Genomic DNA, 18,216 nt, shown 5'->3' with positions numbered 1-18,216 from the left:
GTGATACCACCACGCGTTTGTCTTCCTGCTTCTCAGGCCCTCCTTCTGCTCCACGCAACGCCATCTCCAACGTCAACGAGACCAGCGTCTTCCTGGAGTGGTCTGTTCCCATGGAGACGGGCGGCAGGAAGGACGTGCGCTACAACATCCTGTGCCAACAGGTCCTGCCAGACGGACGGGGCCTGGAGGAATGCGGCGCCAACGTGCGGTTCCTGCCGCGTCGCGTCGGCCTGTCCAACACCTCGGTGATGGTGGCCGACCTGCAGTCGCACACCAACTACAGCTTCCTGCTGGAGGCCGTCAACGGGGTGTCGGAGCTGGCCAAGGACCACGCGAAGCAGTATGTGTCACTGAACGTGACGACCAATCAGGCAGGTATGTTGCACCAGATCTGTCACAGGCGTCGATATGAGCTTTGTCTTTTTTTCAGCGCCACAGCTGTACTGTCACAGCTGCCTCCTCCAAATAGGAATCATCACTTTGTCAGGATGTTTAGTTTCTCCCCTTCTCACTGAAACTGCCACAGACGTACCTGCACTTTGGAATATACCAGAAAATCCGCGTTTGATATTAAAGACACCAGATGACGGAATTGTCACTTTATTTGTCCAACAAGTCTGTCGCTGTGTGAAGTTTCACTCGCGCTCCATCCCTGCAGAGACTGAGGGAACAGTTCCACAGTGAAAAAAGCTCCTTTTTTTGTTTTTGCCTTTGCATTCGGAGATGTCACTGGAAAAAAAGCCGCTTGTTCCCTTCAGTTAGTTCTGCACACTTCATCAACGAGATTTGCGGCGTGCGTGTCATAATGAAAGCTCTTGATTTCCAGGCTGGTGCATAGCGGGCGTCTCGTGTGGCAGCAGGTGTTATTCCGCTTGATGAATCTGACAGTGAGAGTTTACGTGTCAGTTTTTTCAGGCAGGAAAGTAGTAATTTCCTTTCCTATCAACAATGAATGAAAAGAAAAAGTTCACCTGTCGTCATTTTTGTGTTCTGCAGGAAATAAAATTATCCCACGCGATCCCAGAACACCTCGAAAAAACAGTTAGAGGAATGATGAGTTACGCTTGAGCAAGGCACTAAACCACGCGCCCCCTGAAAATTGGACGATGAAAGAGTCCCACTGCGCCTCGTATCTGTGAATATCTTATGCTTTGTTAGCTTCCCTTTAAATGGACATTACGGTTCATATCTGCTTTGGGAAACCATTTTTATGTTTACGGGAGGTATGAGCTCGTGTAGTTTCATTTTTATATGCTTGTAATGAAATGAGAGAAATGTGAGATGAATGCGCTCCTCCGCTCGGTTTCCATCTGGAGGGAGACACACGGTTCACTGCAATTCAATAGGAAGCAGTCGAAGGAGGAATAGGCCGTGTGCAGCGTGCGCAGGAGACGGAGGCAGATGGTTGTCTGCCGGTTCTGCGGCGACTGTCCTTTAATTGTGTTGTCACTGTGGCTGTCAGCAGACTGAGTGGATTACACCAGACTACACAACTCGCATTCAATTTATTGGAGTTGGATTAAAGTTAGCCAGTCAGTGGACCAGGGGCAGATTAGGGATTAGGAAAGATTACACATGGCTGGCAGAGTCGCAGGCTGATGGGAAGTGCTGCTCTTTGGCATGGACGTGGTGCCGGCGGTGCTCGGAGGTGTTCGTGCTGTGGAGAGCAGTCGATGGCACAGTGTGCAAAAATCAAGACAAGCTCCAGATCGATGGATCAAAACCGGATTAACAAAGTTTTGACCGTAAAGCTGCTTCATTTGATTATAACGTAGGAATATATCGGATGAAATGCTTTTGAGCATAAAAGAGTAAAAGTGTAAACTCAGGAATAGCAGCTGTCCATCCTCTTTGGTGCACACACATGCAATCAATGCGCAGAATAGAGCACATCATAGATTTTCAGTCTGGACAAATGGTTATTATAATAATATGAGGATGGAGATCTTGCAGTAAATTGTCGAGCAATTTCCAGGCGCCGCCAAACAAATAGGACATGATGGAAACTGACGCTTCAGTTCAGTGAAAGATTACAGCGTAATAAACAGAAGCCATTGGAAGATTCACAGGGTTTTAGCAGAGGCAACAGCTGTTGTATTCAATAAATCATATCACACATGATTTATACATTTATACTAATGTATAAGGTTTTCATATTAATCAAATTCCAGTGTTAAATCCTGTGTTCAGATAAGTGCATTCAGTTAATTAGATCCCCATCAAGGAATTAAAACTCGTAGACTGTCGATCTCTAACCTGCGCTGAAGATTTCCATAAAACTTACTCGCATCCAATTATAAACAGGATTAAGAAAGAAGTGTTATCTTTATATATTGATGATAATAACAATAATGATGATAAACTTTAATTCTAATCCTTTTGAAACCTGAGTTACAAGTTGGTTCACAAAATAAATCGCAAGTGCAATGTTTGCAAATCATAGAAAAGCCAGTTTAAACTCAGCAATGCATTAAAACAAAAACAGCTGAAAGAACAATGATACAAAATTGTGTTTTTATCAGACCCATCAATGCACCAAACCATGACATTAAGAATTTGTCTCCTCCAATGAGTCAGAGGAGAAAATGGGTTATCTGCATCGTTGCCGAATATTTGCTGTTTTATTTCTTTGAGGCCTCGAAGAATCTTCGCTTTGCTCGTCGCTACTGATCCTGACGAACGGTGCAAGGGTTGAATTTCAAGTGTTTTAAAGACCCCGAGCTTTCGATTCCTTATGCAACATTAGCTAACCACTGTTTATGTAATGTGGCACTAAAAAAGACCAAATTTACTTAATCTAACTTTTGATCACGGTCAATGTTTCTCTCGTCATGTTGTGTTTACTGCAGCACGTTGAAAACCACTGAAGGTCATGCATGTTTGTAATGAGATCAATAATCCCGGAGCCATAATTACTGTGATGAGCATCGTCTGATCCAGCTTTACCCTCTGTACTGCAGATGATGAAAGCTCCTGTGTTTTTGCCTTTTTTCTTGTTGTGCTGGGATGTGACTGTGTTTAATGACCGTGCTTCTGCTCGTCACGGTGAAAAAGGCACAAACAAAATAAAAAATAAAACGAGATACTGAAACAAAAGCACAGAGAGACGAGGGGGCAACAGGGAGACGAGGAGAGACGGAGACGGAGAGAGAGAGAGAGAGAGTCGGGAAGAATCCGCCGTTTGATGTGTGGGAAGTGTCACACTTGATAAGGGATCCGTGAAAAAAGTTGATTTCACGGTGTCCCTGTGAAGCCCTGCTGAATAATAAAGTGTTGGTAATCATGAGGCGGAGAGGTGAAAGGAAAAGAGGCGAGGAGGAGGAGGAGGGGAGAGGAAGAACAGCGAGGTAGAGGGAGGAGAAACGATGGAGGGTGGGTGATAAAGTAAGGGAAGGTGAGATGGAGAGAGAGAGGGAGAGATTCACTGCTTGCAAACAGATGAACAGTTTTAAGTTAATTCCACTGCTTTGATGTTGCCTTTCACACGATCATATATATTTTTCATGAGGTAGAAAGAAACTGAAGTTAATCCTCAAACCAGCATCTCAGTTACATTGTGTTTGCTCATGTTCTATATGAAAGCTTCAATTGGCTTTTAATGGTCATTAATCACATAACATGCGAGTCCAAGCTGTGTGTGTGTATGTATATATATATATATATATATGGTGTGTGTGTGTGTGTGTGTGTGTGTGTGTGTGTGTGTGTTGTGTGTGTGTGTGTGTGTGTGTGTGTGTGTGTGTGTGTGTGTGTGTGTGTGTGTGTGTGTGTGTGTGTATGCATTCATTAATTTTCTGTGGTATAAACTCTATAATCTGTGTATTTCTGGTCATTTGTTTCTCGTGCTCCTCACAGTGTGGGAGCGCTGCGTGCTACCGGAATGCTAAATGCTCCCATACGTTGCTTTTTTGCCATTAATTAAATGAATCATGATGCATTACCTCGTGCTTGTGGGCGGTAAAGTGCACAGCCTGGCGCTCTTAAAGGCGCAGAGGACGTATAAAGGAATTAGAGCCTGGACTGAACTTATAATGGCAGAGGAGGAAGACTGATCAGAGAGAGAGTGGGTTGTGGAGAATCTGGTCACATGAAGGCGCAGGAGGTAGACGTCCTGTTTTTGGGCTCAGGTGGCGTCTTATATTTTGAACATGTTGACGAACAACAGTCCTGGAAATCCATCAAAAGGAACTTGAACATTCTCTGCAGATTTTACCAAGGGGGGGGGGGGACTGGTAGGAAAATGTCTAGAGCAACTGACTCGGACAGTTCAAGCTCTCACCGACAGCCCCTCCAGATAATTTCAGGGGAATATCCGGAGTTCAGCGCATGTCTGAGAGCAGCTTTAGTCAGAATCCGAATCCCAGAGGCCGAGCTGATGCTCTGAACTTTCAAAATTCTCTGTTATCCTTCTCTTGTAGGAAGGCAACTCACATGTAATGTAATAGAATATGTAACACTAATAGAGTCGGTAGGTGGGATGTTAATTTGCAGAGGAAAGAAATGGGAGCAGCTCTGGTACTTTACAATCCTAATAAAGCCATTTCTCTCTCTCTTTCTCTCTCTCTTGCTGCCACCGACAGTGTCTCTCTTTCATTCCGTCTCCGCGTCCATCTCCCTGTCATTCTCCGAGGGTAGTTAGAGGATGAAAAAAGCAGATAGTTGAAGGCGCCTATTGATTTTGGTGATGCTTCAGACAGATAGTGGTCTGAGAAGCTTATGTTCTACACGGCGATAACACTGCTTTTATCTGAAGCCAGGGCCGCACACGTCCGCCGCCCAATCACTTCCACGACCGCTTGTGACCCCTCTCTTTGTGAAATGGAAAAACGGTGTCACAGCTGCAGGTTGAGTGACGAAATGGGGAAAATGGCCGCAGGGACGTTAATTACGGCGAAAAACATCAGGAGTTTGTGTTCATTTGTGCTCGGTGTTGTCGCACTGTAGGTGCTCATTAGCAGATCCAACACCTACTGGAAGTGTTTAAACGAGTTACTGTGATTCCACCGTCGTCCCCGTCGCTAATGTGAAAGTGTTGCTGCTCTCTCGTCTCTCACTTTTTCCCATTTTTGTCAAACCACCCACTTTTCTTCAACCCCCCATCCTTCAGCACCCCTTCCCCTCTCCTCCGCCACCTCCCGCTCTCTCTCGGCATCGGCGCATCTCAGATCTGTCAGATCGTAGAGAAGTCTTGTTTGTTTTAGTCTCGGCGGCTGAGTCGTGGCACTAAAAGGCGTCGCATTGTTTAGCGAATGTGAAGGACGCCTCTGTTGCCTTCGGGTGTTGTGTATGGACGTGTTGCGTCTGTGGTGTGGAAAGAAGAGAGGGTGAAGGCTGGAAAGGAACAGCAAGAAGGAAGATGATGACTTTATCAGTTATTAAAACAGTTATACCACACTGATCAATACAATATGTAACTTTAGCCGCTTTAGGAGTCTCTCATTCGAAATGAAAAGAAAATGATTTGCTGATTTACTTTGTTCAGTTTTCTTGCTGTTAACTGAATAAAATGGTTATTTTGACTGTGGATCATACAAAACAAACACTTGAAAGACGTCAGGGACTTGTGCCTTGAAGCAGGATTGAGTTTCACTTCAGGTTAACTCTTGGTTTCCTGTGTTATAAAGCTGCTTCACCTCTGACCCTGCGCTGCTGCCAGTTAAGATCAGTGGATCAGATCAATACTAACCAATCAGATCAGTGGAGAATAGTTTGCTCATCAAAACTACTCACTCAGTATTAACGTAATAAAATAACCAAAAGACATCCTGGTTATGTTGAATTTACCTCAGAGTACAGGCCTCAGCTTTGGGCATTCACACTGTACAATTTAATGGAAAGCAGATTTAGTTCAAAGATATTCTATCACATCAAGTTTATTCATATAACCCAAAATAATAAGTTCATGTATTAGAGACGGCTTTACACTCCGTACGCCCTCATAGGAGTCTGTCTATTCAGAACTTTTGATTAAGTGTAGCAGAGCAAACAGCTTCTACTTTTGGAGGATTTAAACTTAGATGTTGGTGCATTGTTACCCATTAAGCTGCTGGGAAACAGGGCGCTCGCTCTCATCATCACATCGCAGCCTTTTTACCATTTAAGCAGTGTGTGTGTGTCTGTGTGTGTGTGTCTGTGTGTGTGTGTGAGAGAAAGAGAGATTGGGTCTCTGGTTTCAGGCTTTTAAGATGTTGCAGATAACACTTCTGTGCGACCATCCACTCAGGATACAGTTACTGTGTTTGTAGCGATGATTTATTCCCTGTGGAGTTCTGCTGAGGCTATTGAAACCTAAACGGTGTTTAGCACACACACACACACACACACACACACACACACACACACACACACACACACACACACACACACACACACTGTAAGGATGTTGCCTGAGGGAGCATTTTGCCTGGTTAAAAGCTCTTTATGTGTCAGAGACTCTCCAACTGTCCCTCTGAGAGACGAGCCAATAGCTCAGGTTACAGCAGGACGGGTCGATGATTAATGCAAACTCACGCAAACTGAGCTTCTTCAGGACTTCAGGAGAATAAATAACACAACAAGTTCTGTGACGCAGACGTGAAAAGTTCAGATGAACGATGTTTGTTCCCCCAACAAATGATATAAGAGCACTAAACTTTTATCCAACTACTTCTACAGACTCTGTAGTCATGTAACCCTGATTTCCAGCTGTGTCACCTCTGGGCTGTGGGTAAAAACACAGGTTACAGTTTCTCTTGTAGTTTATTATCAATTATCAACAACATGACAGGACAGTTCAACACCAAACCTTTTTTTGGTTATGTGCAGATGACGAACTACCTCAGAGCAACTTAATGATGAGATTTAATGTCATTTTGTGGTGTTGCATCATATCAAACTGCTGGATTTATTACTTTTCAAGCAAATTAGTGTTGAAATGTCTTTATCTTTATATCTTTGTGTGTGTGTCTTTGTGTGTGTCTGTGTGCGTGCAGCCCCCTCCCCAGTGAGTGTGATAAGGAAAGGTCACACGGAGAAGAGCAGCATCGCCCTTTCTTGGGCTGAGCCTGATCGTCCCAACGGCATCATCCTGGAGTACGAGATCAAGTACTTTGAAAAGGTACATATATTTAGAGATATACATATATATGCAAGTACACGCTCAACTAATTAAACTTTAACTAAATGTCTACCGGGGGTGTGATCACTCAATCACGACTGGACTAAAATAGTAACATGACACATGCAGAGGATAATTACATAAATGTGATTTGTTATATTTGCATAATTTGAATAAATGTAAAAGTACGAAGTCTTGGGCTCTACATGTTTTAATAAACTGCATTTGCAGAAACTTTTAGACCAACATTGATCAAATTGGCCCTTAGAGATGCAGCCGAAAATACATTCACTTTGCCTTGAAGAGTATTTTCTATTCTTCTGTGGCCTTTTAAACTTGGGTCCACTACTTAAAAAAGACTCTTCAATGTACTCGGGTGCATATACAGCAATTTGATCCTCGTGTTCAGGTCTTTGTTCCCTCGCCCTTCCTCCTTTTTCTCTCTTTCATCTTCTGGTGTCTTCTTTTCTGGGAAGGTCAGAATAAAGGTGTAGAGGAGAGTCGGGCAGGGTTTGTGGTCAGTGGTGAGCTAATGGCTTCTGGGCTAATGGAGGGGGCATTTAGCTGTGTTTAAAGCTGATGTGGTTACAGCTGGGGAAACTGATCCTCACACACACACACACACACACACACACACACACACACACACACACATGCGCGGTAGCTTTGCCACAGTGATGCAACAGCCAAAGAAACAGATGCAGGCTACAGATGCTAATCAAGGCAACAGAAATATATGATTGAACTGCAGTAAACCCTCTCTCCCTTCCTCCCACTGCAGGAGCAGGACTCCAGTTACACGATAATAAAATCCAAAGAGACGGAGATGGTGGTGGACGGTCTGAAGCCGTCTTCAGTTTACATCTTCCAGGTAAAAACATGGAGTCCAGAAATAAAGACAACAAAAACACTTAAGTCTTGAGTAACATCTCTGTGTGGCATACGTGGATATATTTAAATACATGATGTGATAGTCACTGTGGATATTTTCCATTACAGGTGCGAGCCAGGACCTCGGCGGGCTACGGCGCATTCAGCCGGCGGTTTGAATTCCAGACCAGCCCTTACTGTGAGTACACCTGAAAGAGAGAGAGAGAGAGAGAGAGAGTGTGACAGTACAATAGAGTTCAGCTAGTACGTGTCACCCACCTGCTTTTGGAAGCTGCTTCGACAACAGACGCCAGATGTATTATAGTGTGTGTGCATGTATACTTCACTGCGTGTGTGTGTGTGTGTGTGTGTCTAACTATTTATGAATCCCTGTTCTTTGGCAGTAACTGCCACCAGTGAGCGAGCTCAGGCCTCCATAATAGCGGTGGCCATTACGCTGGCTCTGGTCCTCCTGGCAGTGGTCGCTGGATTCCTGCTGAGCGGACGGTAAGAAATGAGTACATACCTGAACCAACATGAACACACACAGTATATTATCATACCTTTCTCCTGTGAGAACTCTGCTGGATGCATAGTATCCACAGTGCATTTGATATTAAAAACTGTGCCAACATAAATAGTATGAGGGAGAACCAAGATTCTAACCCCAGTATTTGACTTAGTCTGGGCAGCGGCTGTGGCTCAGGAGGTAGAGCGATTTGTCCACTAACCAGATGACCGGTGGTTTGACCCCAGCTCCCTCTAGTCCGGGTCCTGAACCCGAAACAACACACATTACACACCAACATTTAGCACTCGATCGTCCATACATTACAAACTGCATTAATGTATTTACAAGCCTCCAGGCTCGTGCAACCTTCACGTAACCTTGTGTTGTAATTGGTGCAACCAATTTTTTATTTTCAAACATGCAAACACAACAATACACACGTGTACATATACAATAGAGAAAGAATTCAAATATGCAGATTTTTTTTTTAATGGTTTAATGACACAGTTACATAATGAAGTATGTGAATCATTTAATCACTTTTCATTGTAAAATTGTATTTAACCATTAAACCAACATTTAGTGTCTTGTCCTCAAGAGTTTTTTTGTCCTTTTGTCTTTTATTTGTCAGTAAAAGTTTGTTGAACTCTTGAACGCGACCTGATTTCCACTTCTATAATCACATTTCCCCGTAAAATGTATTTAATTACGTTAATTACAGGCTCTATTCTGAATGTCCATGTCCTTTTACTGAACCATAATTAACAGAGCTGAAGGCAGCTCGATGAAACTCAGTGTGAACTCACATTTACATCCATCTCGTCGTGGTCTCTTCCTCCTCCCAACTCTCCCTCCACACAGTTTCAATAAAGGTAATCTATGTTGGATTAATCCAGCTGTGGATCCGATCAATTATCTTCATTCGTCCAATCACACAGATTTCTTTATTCATGGAAATCTACAATCCTGTAACCATCAGGTCATAATACTAGTAATTTCATTTATCTAAATTTGAAAGAATGTATTCATGAAGAGTAATTCTTAAACAGAACGACCACATGAACAGACAGCGGGTGAGGATGAGTATTGAAAAGACACAGTGGTGATTTTTGGTTTCACCGATCGAGGATGAGGACGGAGGATCGCTCTAGTTTCCTGTGGGGGGAGGAGAGATGGAGGAATGCCAAAATTTTCCAGCGGTCGATTTGGGACACAAGCCCCCCCACCGCCTCCATCCACTGTATTCCCACCTCCCCTCCTCCTGCATGACCCTCCAGACTCGCCGGCGTGCATAGACATCCAGAGCTAGCACACATGTGTACACACACACACACACACACACACACACACACACACACACACACGTATGTGCTGATGCATGTATGCATGAGTGCACACAGACACACACAGATGCAAACATGCAGGAAGTCGGAGGGCCGACTGGGCACGGAGCGCGCTGAAACCCCTTGACTCAACAGATCCGGGAAAACTAAACACCCTCAGGCTGACACACATGTACCACACACACATACACACACACAGACACACAAGCCTAGACTCCCCTTCCCCCCCCGACTATCCAGCTGCCCATACCAAACCCCTCTAGTCAAGCCGAGCTGCCCTACAGAGAACTGTAATAGGAAAGACGTAGACATGACCTCAATGTGTGTGTTCGTGTGTGTTCATGTGTGTGTTCATGTGTGTTCATGCACTTCTTTGTCTCCAACAACAACAAAAATTAGAACAACCCAGCTTTTTAGAAACATACAGTTGATTCCTAGTTCTACAGATTTGCCTCAGAATACTGTTCGGTCATTTTGAGTGTCAGCGTCCCGTGTGTGGATCAAGTTTAAAATCAATCCCCCTGTTTAATCTGGGTTATCTGTGATTATCTCTGATGCCTCCTGTCTAAATATTGACATACATCATTTGTGAGCCCGTGCACATGCAGACAAGCACCATGACTCTACTCGCACACATCCACACAACGTACAGCTTAATACGTGTGCTGGCCATCAGGCAAAAACGCAAACATCCCCCCCCATGAGTGCATATGAAAATGATATGATGCAGATGAGGACAAACAGTTATTTGGCCGGGAATTGTTTAGAGAATTCCTCCTTTTTCTTTCATTTTGGATGTGGCCTTTTTTCAGAAAGTGCACGACTCTGTTCTCTCCTGTGTCAAAAGTCAGAGTTGGAAAATGATTCTCTTTGGAAACTTCAGTCTTTTGCTTTCATCTGAACGGCTGCTGCTGCCTTTCAGCGTTTTCAGCGATATTTTTTGAAAACCTTGAAATGTAACTTAGCAGATCCTGTTAACAAATACAAAATAAAAGCAGAAGCTTATCCTGCACTTTGATCCAAGTGTGATTGTGTGTTGTGTTGGCCTGACTTTTCTTTACCATCTCCCTCCTCTCAGGCGATGTGGCTACAGCAAAGCAAAACAGGATCCTGAAGAGGAGAAGATGCACTTCCACAACGGCCACAGTAAGTCGAGAAACTTCTCATCACACTGACGGAAAATAATTGTGTAAATTCAGTAGAAAAAACTGTGGATTCTCCAAATTCTCCATTGTCTCACTAATGATTGAATATATCCTGTTTCAGTGTTTGTAACATTTCCAGGTAAAGTTGATTTGTATGCGCACAGTTCACTGTGGCTACGAGTCTGAGGACTTGGTATAATGTGTTAAATGACATCTAAATGGTAATGACGCCGTGCACGTGCCTCCGCAGTTAAGTTCCCCGGGGTGCGCACCTACATTGACCCCCTCACCTACGAAGATCCCAACCAGGCAGTGCACGAATTCGCCCAGGAGATCGACGTCTCCTTCATCTCCATAGAGCGGATCATCGGAGCCGGTGAGTCAACTCGCTGTGCCTGCCTGAACGTGCGAGCCTTACAGATGCGCTCATTCTTATTCCGAGTGCCGGTTTTATGGGGCTGATTTGGAGAGAATAATATATCACAGAATACATTATTGTTCACTCTGAGCCCACTGACGCGAACCTGTTCAATCAAACATGCCCAGGTAAAACTCCTCTAATGTTCTGTAACGGATTAAAATCATTCAATATGTAAAGAAAACGCCCTGAAAGTACAATAATAACCGTAACGAGCCGAGTCTAATTCTGTCATGTTGCACAGAATTTTACCATTTCCTCATTAGCTCTATTATAGAACCTCATATTTCCTCCAACCTGCATAAATCTGTCAGATTCATAATTGCACGTGTTTGAAAAAGATGCAGGGCTACACACGTTTAATTGGGCCAAACGCTGTGCGGGAAAATGACAGTTCACACGGCTATAAATGCTGTTTGCTCTCTTCTGACAAACATGTTGATTTGCAGCGTTTGTGAGACTCACAAGCTTCCTCGCTGTGCGGCGGGGAAACGAGCACTTCAGCCCACCGATCCCAGTATTTATACATAAAAGATGGTGGTGCAACATTTATCCTGAAAGGCAGCAGAAATACATTTCACAAACTGAAGGTGTTGAATACATAAAAAGTAACAGTTTCTCATTAAAATATCTGAAAACGACTGGACCTGTTAAATATATTTGGTCGACTTGTGTTCTTACACTATCAGAAATGTTCTAACCCAGAGAAATACCCAATTTTAAACAAGGTAACAAGTATAAGTTTTCCTTGAAATCATGATTATTTATTGCCGTTTGCTGCGTAACATGAATAAAACTTTCATATATTACCTCATATTTGAGTGTGATTTGTGTCTGAGTCGCGTCAGGTAGATTTTAATCAGCAACGGTGGTTAAAACAACAACTCCCATGATCCCACGCTGCTTCACAACGTCAATAAACTAAGTCTTTTGTAATAGTTTTGATTGTGAGACCCCTTTTGGACAAGACATTTCGAGGTGTTGACGCCACTCTCACGCTCCCGTCTTCCCTCCTCAGGGGAGTTTGGAGAGGTGTGCAGCGGACCACTGAGGCTGCCCGGGAAGAGGGAGATCCAGGTTGCCATCAAGACCTTGAAAGCCGGATACACGGAGCAGCAGAGGCGCGACTTCCTTTGGGAGGCGTCAATCATGGGCCAGTTCAACCATCCCAACATCATCCGGCTGGAGGGCGTCGTCACCAAAAGTGAGTCGTCATCATCTGCTCCTAGATTTTGAGTTTTCCGAGGATTGCGAGTCCAAGATGCTCCCTATAGGGGTTTTGACATGTCACTCAGCAGATTAACTACTCATATGGGATATTTTTCTGTGCGATGTTTTAGGAATCCGAAGCTTAACTTGTGCACTTGTCAGCCTCTTATTTCCTCCGTCTAAAAACTGTACCTTGTCAGGTTTGTCAGCCTCCATCTGACTCAGCCGTGCTCCATCCATCACCTTCCGATGTGCTTTGACAGCTGCAGCTGAGGTTTATCGAGCCCGATGCCGCGTTGACCTTTTTCTGACTCGCACGTGCCGTTGATTTCATCATTTTAGTGCTACAGTAACTGGAAATTACCTTTTTTATTTATTTCTCTGTTAAACTCGGCAATAAACAGCTGATACAGACATGTCTGTAAAACAGCCGTACATCGACCTGCCTCATTATTCAAGATAACTGAATCCTCAAGCAGTGTTGTTTTATTTGTTTTTTTTATAGCCACGTAACTAACTCTGCCTATTAGGGTTGGTAATGAGGGAAATTAGCGCTGACATATGCTCACTTCCCAGTTAATTGGGAACAACAGCTAAAAATATAGCAATCCAATACGACTGTGCTGCAGCAATTACGACATTTGAAGGTTATTGTGCTTGTTTGTGTTGATTGTATAGATGATTGTTATTGACTCGTGTGGCAACGAGAGCTGATTCTCTATTAAACATTCAGCTCATTTGTCAAGCAACAGAAAATATATTTTTCGTTTTCTGCTGTTTTCACTACAAATTCAATTTCTTTGCATTTACACAGTTTGTTAGACAAAACAAACATGAACGCATCACTTTGGCCATCGTTGCATATGAATCACACGTCTTTATGTCAGTGATATAATGTTTTATTATTCCGCATATTAGCTGGAATGAAGTTTTTGAAATAACTATAAATCTCTTGACTCGCCGCTTATTTACTCTACTTATTAATTGTCATGTATTGTAGTTTTTGTAGTGAAGTGTGTTATTGTATTTTGCAGGCAAACCGGTGATGATTATCACAGAATACATGGAGAATGGATCCCTGGACACATTCCTTAAGGTAGGACGTTCAAAAGAGTGATGAAGAATGATAAAGACGAGTATAAGGAATATGGGGATTATTTTTACTTGTGCCATCACTGCGTTTGATACAAAGGAAGAAGTACTGTCCTTACAAACCACGCATGCTTCTACCAAAGATCAGGATTTGTTTTAGCAAGTTGTTTTGGCTGAAACCAGCTGCCAGTAGCATCATCATCATCACTACCATCTGACATCAGATGCCTCGCCAAAGAGAAGCCGTTCTAGCCATCATATTACTGAGTTTAGCGTGATATATGTGTTCAGTAATTTAGAATGGCCCTCGATGGACATTATAAAAATGGAAATGACCCTTGATAGGAGAAAGGGTTCCGCCCACCCCTGGTTTAGACAATCTGGATTTTATCGAGTAAAGACGGTGGACTGTGAAGAAGAGGCCTGCCTGGCAGACCTCCGAATAAACTGAGTCTTTTCCAGAACACTTTATTCTGCTCACTGGTTACAATGGCATGATGCTCCGTTGGCACATGAGGATCAATCCTGAATGAAAACAGGGGGCAAACTGCTGCTGCAGAAGGCTAATGGAGAGGTGAAAGGAAAAAGGTTGTGCAGTTGCAAGATGGTAACGGCGTAATTCAGAGAAGTTATGGAGATTTGGAAAAAAGTGAGAATCGTTTGGTGGCGTTTGGAGTTAGAGGCGTTCTTGAAAGTCGGATCAAAAAATTTGCACAGGATGTCCTCGCGGAATGGGAGGATGCTGTGAGACAAAAGGAGGAGGGAGTGGATACGCTTCATGGTCAAGTGGAAACTGCTGACATGACTGTCCTCTGTGCATCAGAGAGTAACCCTGGATGGCAAAGGGGAGACGGGGGGGAAGCACAGAAAACCCTGTGAAGCAATTACATGGATGGCTGGTGTACTGAGGCTGGTATAAATGACACTGCCATGAGAAAACCAGGGGCTGGACTGGCTCCTGGATTAAGTGTCACAGCTCTGGACAATGCACCTCTGAGGCTCATATTGCACATCTTTGGCTTAACATCTCATTTCACATGTACCTGGGATGTTCTGCTGCGGGTGGGAGAGGCGGTTGTGGTAATGACGGAAACTGCAGGTTCAAAACCATGAGGGGGAGAGAAGTGAGAGCAGCGACAGTACACGTCCTCCTGCGGAGATGTGGAGAAAGGATGAGAAGGGAAGATTGGAGAGTTTACTCATGGATCAGATGGAGATGAGGCTTAAACTAACAGTGAGGGCTGCCAGTGGGAGAGAAGTAAGAGTGGAAGAGTTTCCAGCAGGAGGGAAAGAGCCCTCATTGTAATTTACTGTTTTCATTAGCGTCGTACTAAGAGATGTGACGCTGAGATGACGGCGTCTTATATTCTTGCATTAGAGGTCCGCCTTGTGATGTGATCACAAAATCGAAGATTAAACCTGCTCTGGACTCCGGATAATCTCCTGACCTAATCCAGAGGGGCTGTATGACACAAATGTCAGAGTGAGAGGATATTCTCTGGAGCTTCTCCTCTTAGCCCTTAGCTCATGATTATGACAGAAAACTGTGTGTAGTAATTAAACCAAAATACTAAGTTAAGTTAAAGAAATAGTTTTTTTTAAAAACCTGAATGGTATATAAATCCTCCGCCAATAAATATCAGTCCTCCAAATTTGCTAGATTGATGAATTGTTATTGGGGAAAACATCAAATCTTGCAACGTGGAAAGAAAGTGGAAAAACGTAATCCTGGATCCGACCCCTGATCCGGATCCACGTACCACATCCTCCACATTTTTGCGGAATCCTGCTAAATAACAAACAAAACTGGATGAAAACATAATCTCCTTGGTGAAGGTAAAAACTGATCAAGGCACACCCACCACCACATCCTGCCACAAACACGTACACTACTTCCTGCTTTGGCATCGAACACTGTGTCCGCTGACGGCTGGTCGCTCAGCCCTGTGACTTGAATCAAGTTTGGCAGCTTTTTCAAGGGACTGCCTCCTAATCTGCGTGAAATTGTGGCGGGAAGCTGCATTCTGTCCTTGGCAAAAGTACCTTTTTTTTTTCCTAACACCATTTTTTTGCTTTGGATATTGAAAGAGCTAATTATTAATATAGGGGTATGGAAATTTGAAGGTCCCACAAGAGAAAGCTAAGTCAGAGCTCGACGTGAATAATGAGAAAGTGGCTGTGATTTGCTTGAGGGAGTAACGGCTGCGCTGGAGTCGGCAGCAGAGACGGTGGTTTTCATAAAACATGGTGCGACTCGGAGCAGCGATGAGCCCTGGGGAGGTTCACAGAGATATTTAATCTTGGTTTGGGTCCGTGCACAGACCAGAAGTTCAACTGACAAGGACAATGCAGAATGTGGGTGCATGGAACGACCCGAGGTAACATTTTAAAGAAGGGTGCACAGGTGATAGCAGACAGGGAGAGAAATTAGAATTGAGGAAATGGTGGATCATTAGCGACAGATTACCTGCAAATGATATTGCCAGCAATTAGAAGTAAATGGGAATAAGCCGCAATAATGTGCAAATACCCTCAGAATCCGCCGCTGACTGAGATAAAGTTGGGTGCTCCCGTAGGTTGAGGTAATTGGCTTTTTGGGCTATCAGTGGCCGTGTGGCTTTCATGCCATGGGGCAACTTTTAAGTGGCCGTTAGCAGAATGCTCTGCGATTATTTCTCTCCTCCGCAGAGGTCACACGCACCTTTTCTCTTTTGCCTTTCTATAATGTTCTTGCAAGTTGACCCAGTTTAGCATTAAACCGTACAGAACAGGTGATGTGGGGGTGGGGGGGGGCGGCAGACAGTTTTTTAATGTCAAACCAAGTGGGGACTCCTTTTCCATAACGGAGCTACTGCCTACATTATACAGAATTAAAATGCAGTGCAGACACTGAGGAGGAGCACTGCAGTGACTGTATGCTGCAGACGGATGGATTATATAATCCTTATTTGATTATGTGATATTGTTGTCTCCTTTTGAGTCCCTCACTGCCCCCCCACTGCTCCTGTTTAAAGTGTTTAGGATGTTGACATTTGACTCAGAATCTCTTTTTTTCTTCTACTTCCTCTCATCAGAAAAACGACGGTCAGTTCACTGTGATCCAGTTGGTGGGGATGCTGCGCGGCATCGCGTCTGGCATGAGGTAAACAAGCCACGTCCACGCAAACACACAATGTATTAAACTAAACACCTCATCAGGGCCGTGTTTGATCATCGTCTCCTTTGTGTTGGTGAACTCAGGTACCTGTCCGACATGGGCTACGTCCACCGGGACCTGGCAGCTCGTAACATCCTGGTGAACAGTAACCTTGTGTCTAAAGTGTCCGATTTCGGCTTGTCCCGAGTCCTGGAGGACGACCCGGAGGCTGCGTACACCACACGGGTAAGACTGCACATGTGTGTGTGTGTGTCTCAAAGCGCTGCAAGTCATGACTATCTCCTTATTGTAATTTAATCTGCTATTTATTTAAATTGAATTAGTCTGGAATGCATGTCACAGTTTCCCAGAGCCCCAGGTGATCATGTTATATCTGACCAATAGTTCAGGACCACAAGATATTCACATTATAACTAGAATGGCTCTCAGTAGAGTGCACACAAGCCCAACAACCCTCTTATGAAACCACCATTTAAATTCACTACATCCAAATTTTATTATTCTTTGAGAAATCAAGGGAAATGTTGAAAAATGCTCAAAATTTCCTGGATCTGCACCAAAATTTATTGGGGTTTTCCTCTGGTTATGCCCCAGGCCTCCACAAAATTGCATGGAAATCGGTGGAGTGGTTTTTGCATAATCCTGCTCAAAAACACATAAAATCGAACAAAAACTACAACCTCTGTGGAGGTAAAAACTGAGAAGAGTAGCAATTCCTGTGGAAAATGTGACCTCCACATTTTGCATTGTCTTTAATTTGCTTCCAATTATCTATAATCAATTAATCAACTAATTCAGATTGTAGTGTTGTGTCATGTTGTGTAAGGCATTTATATTTAATCCAATGTGTCTCTCTGTGTATGTGCAGCGATAGTGTTATTTTAAAGTTTGGATTAAGTGGAAAACTATTACACAACAGAGTCTTGCAGGAGCTACACACACACACACACACACACACACACACACACACACACACACACACACACACACACACACACACACACACACAGTGAGGACTGCAGCGGGTTTTAAATTGAGCTGTGTGTCCCAGGCTGAGTGGCGTCCTGTCAACCAGAGACAGGCTGCTTCCTGCAGGAGGAGGTCCAATTAGTACCCGGTTCAGTCTCTGCAACACTCAATTAGCACCGAGTCTTGCTGCTTTAGCGCTAAATATCCTGCCACTCACCTCTCGCTGCCAGGCTGCACCGCTCCTCTCTCTTTCCCTGACAGAGCAGCCACCGAGAATAACGCAATTCACACCCCTCAAATAATCAGACCCCGAGATATCCTGCTGCTGCGTTCATCAATACGGCATCAAGCTTATTTCACCGCTCATCAGCCCGAGAACACATTTTCGTCAGGAGCGCAGCAGTCG

The 18,216-nt window shown here is 44.0% G+C and overlaps 1 protein-coding gene across 1 annotated transcript in view; it reads left to right on the top strand.

Moving 5' to 3' along the window:
• The window catches only part of LOC118098039 (ephrin type-A receptor 5), a 57,375-nt gene that overhangs the window by 28,652 nt on the left and 10,507 nt on the right, over positions 1 to 18,216 (top strand). The window contains exons 5-15 of the mRNA XM_035141431.2: positions 37 to 375; positions 6,972 to 7,096; positions 7,878 to 7,967; positions 8,096 to 8,165; positions 8,371 to 8,473; positions 10,899 to 10,966; positions 11,216 to 11,341; positions 12,402 to 12,587; positions 13,627 to 13,688; positions 16,759 to 16,826; positions 16,925 to 17,066. Of these exons, the coding sequence (XP_034997322.1) occupies positions 37 to 375; positions 6,972 to 7,096; positions 7,878 to 7,967; positions 8,096 to 8,165; positions 8,371 to 8,473; positions 10,899 to 10,966; positions 11,216 to 11,341; positions 12,402 to 12,587; positions 13,627 to 13,688; positions 16,759 to 16,826; positions 16,925 to 17,066 (1,379 nt within the window). The remainder of the gene's footprint in view (positions 1 to 36; positions 376 to 6,971; positions 7,097 to 7,877; positions 7,968 to 8,095; positions 8,166 to 8,370; positions 8,474 to 10,898; positions 10,967 to 11,215; positions 11,342 to 12,401; positions 12,588 to 13,626; positions 13,689 to 16,758; positions 16,827 to 16,924; positions 17,067 to 18,216) is intronic.

Source organism: Hippoglossus stenolepis, chromosome 18, assembly GCF_022539355.2.
Source record: "Hippoglossus stenolepis isolate QCI-W04-F060 chromosome 18, HSTE1.2, whole genome shotgun sequence".
Classification (NCBI taxonomy): Eukaryota; Metazoa; Chordata; class Actinopteri; order Pleuronectiformes; family Pleuronectidae; genus Hippoglossus; species Hippoglossus stenolepis.
Note: the sequence above shows the minus strand (reverse complement) of the source record. Positions and strands in the feature narration are given on the sequence as shown.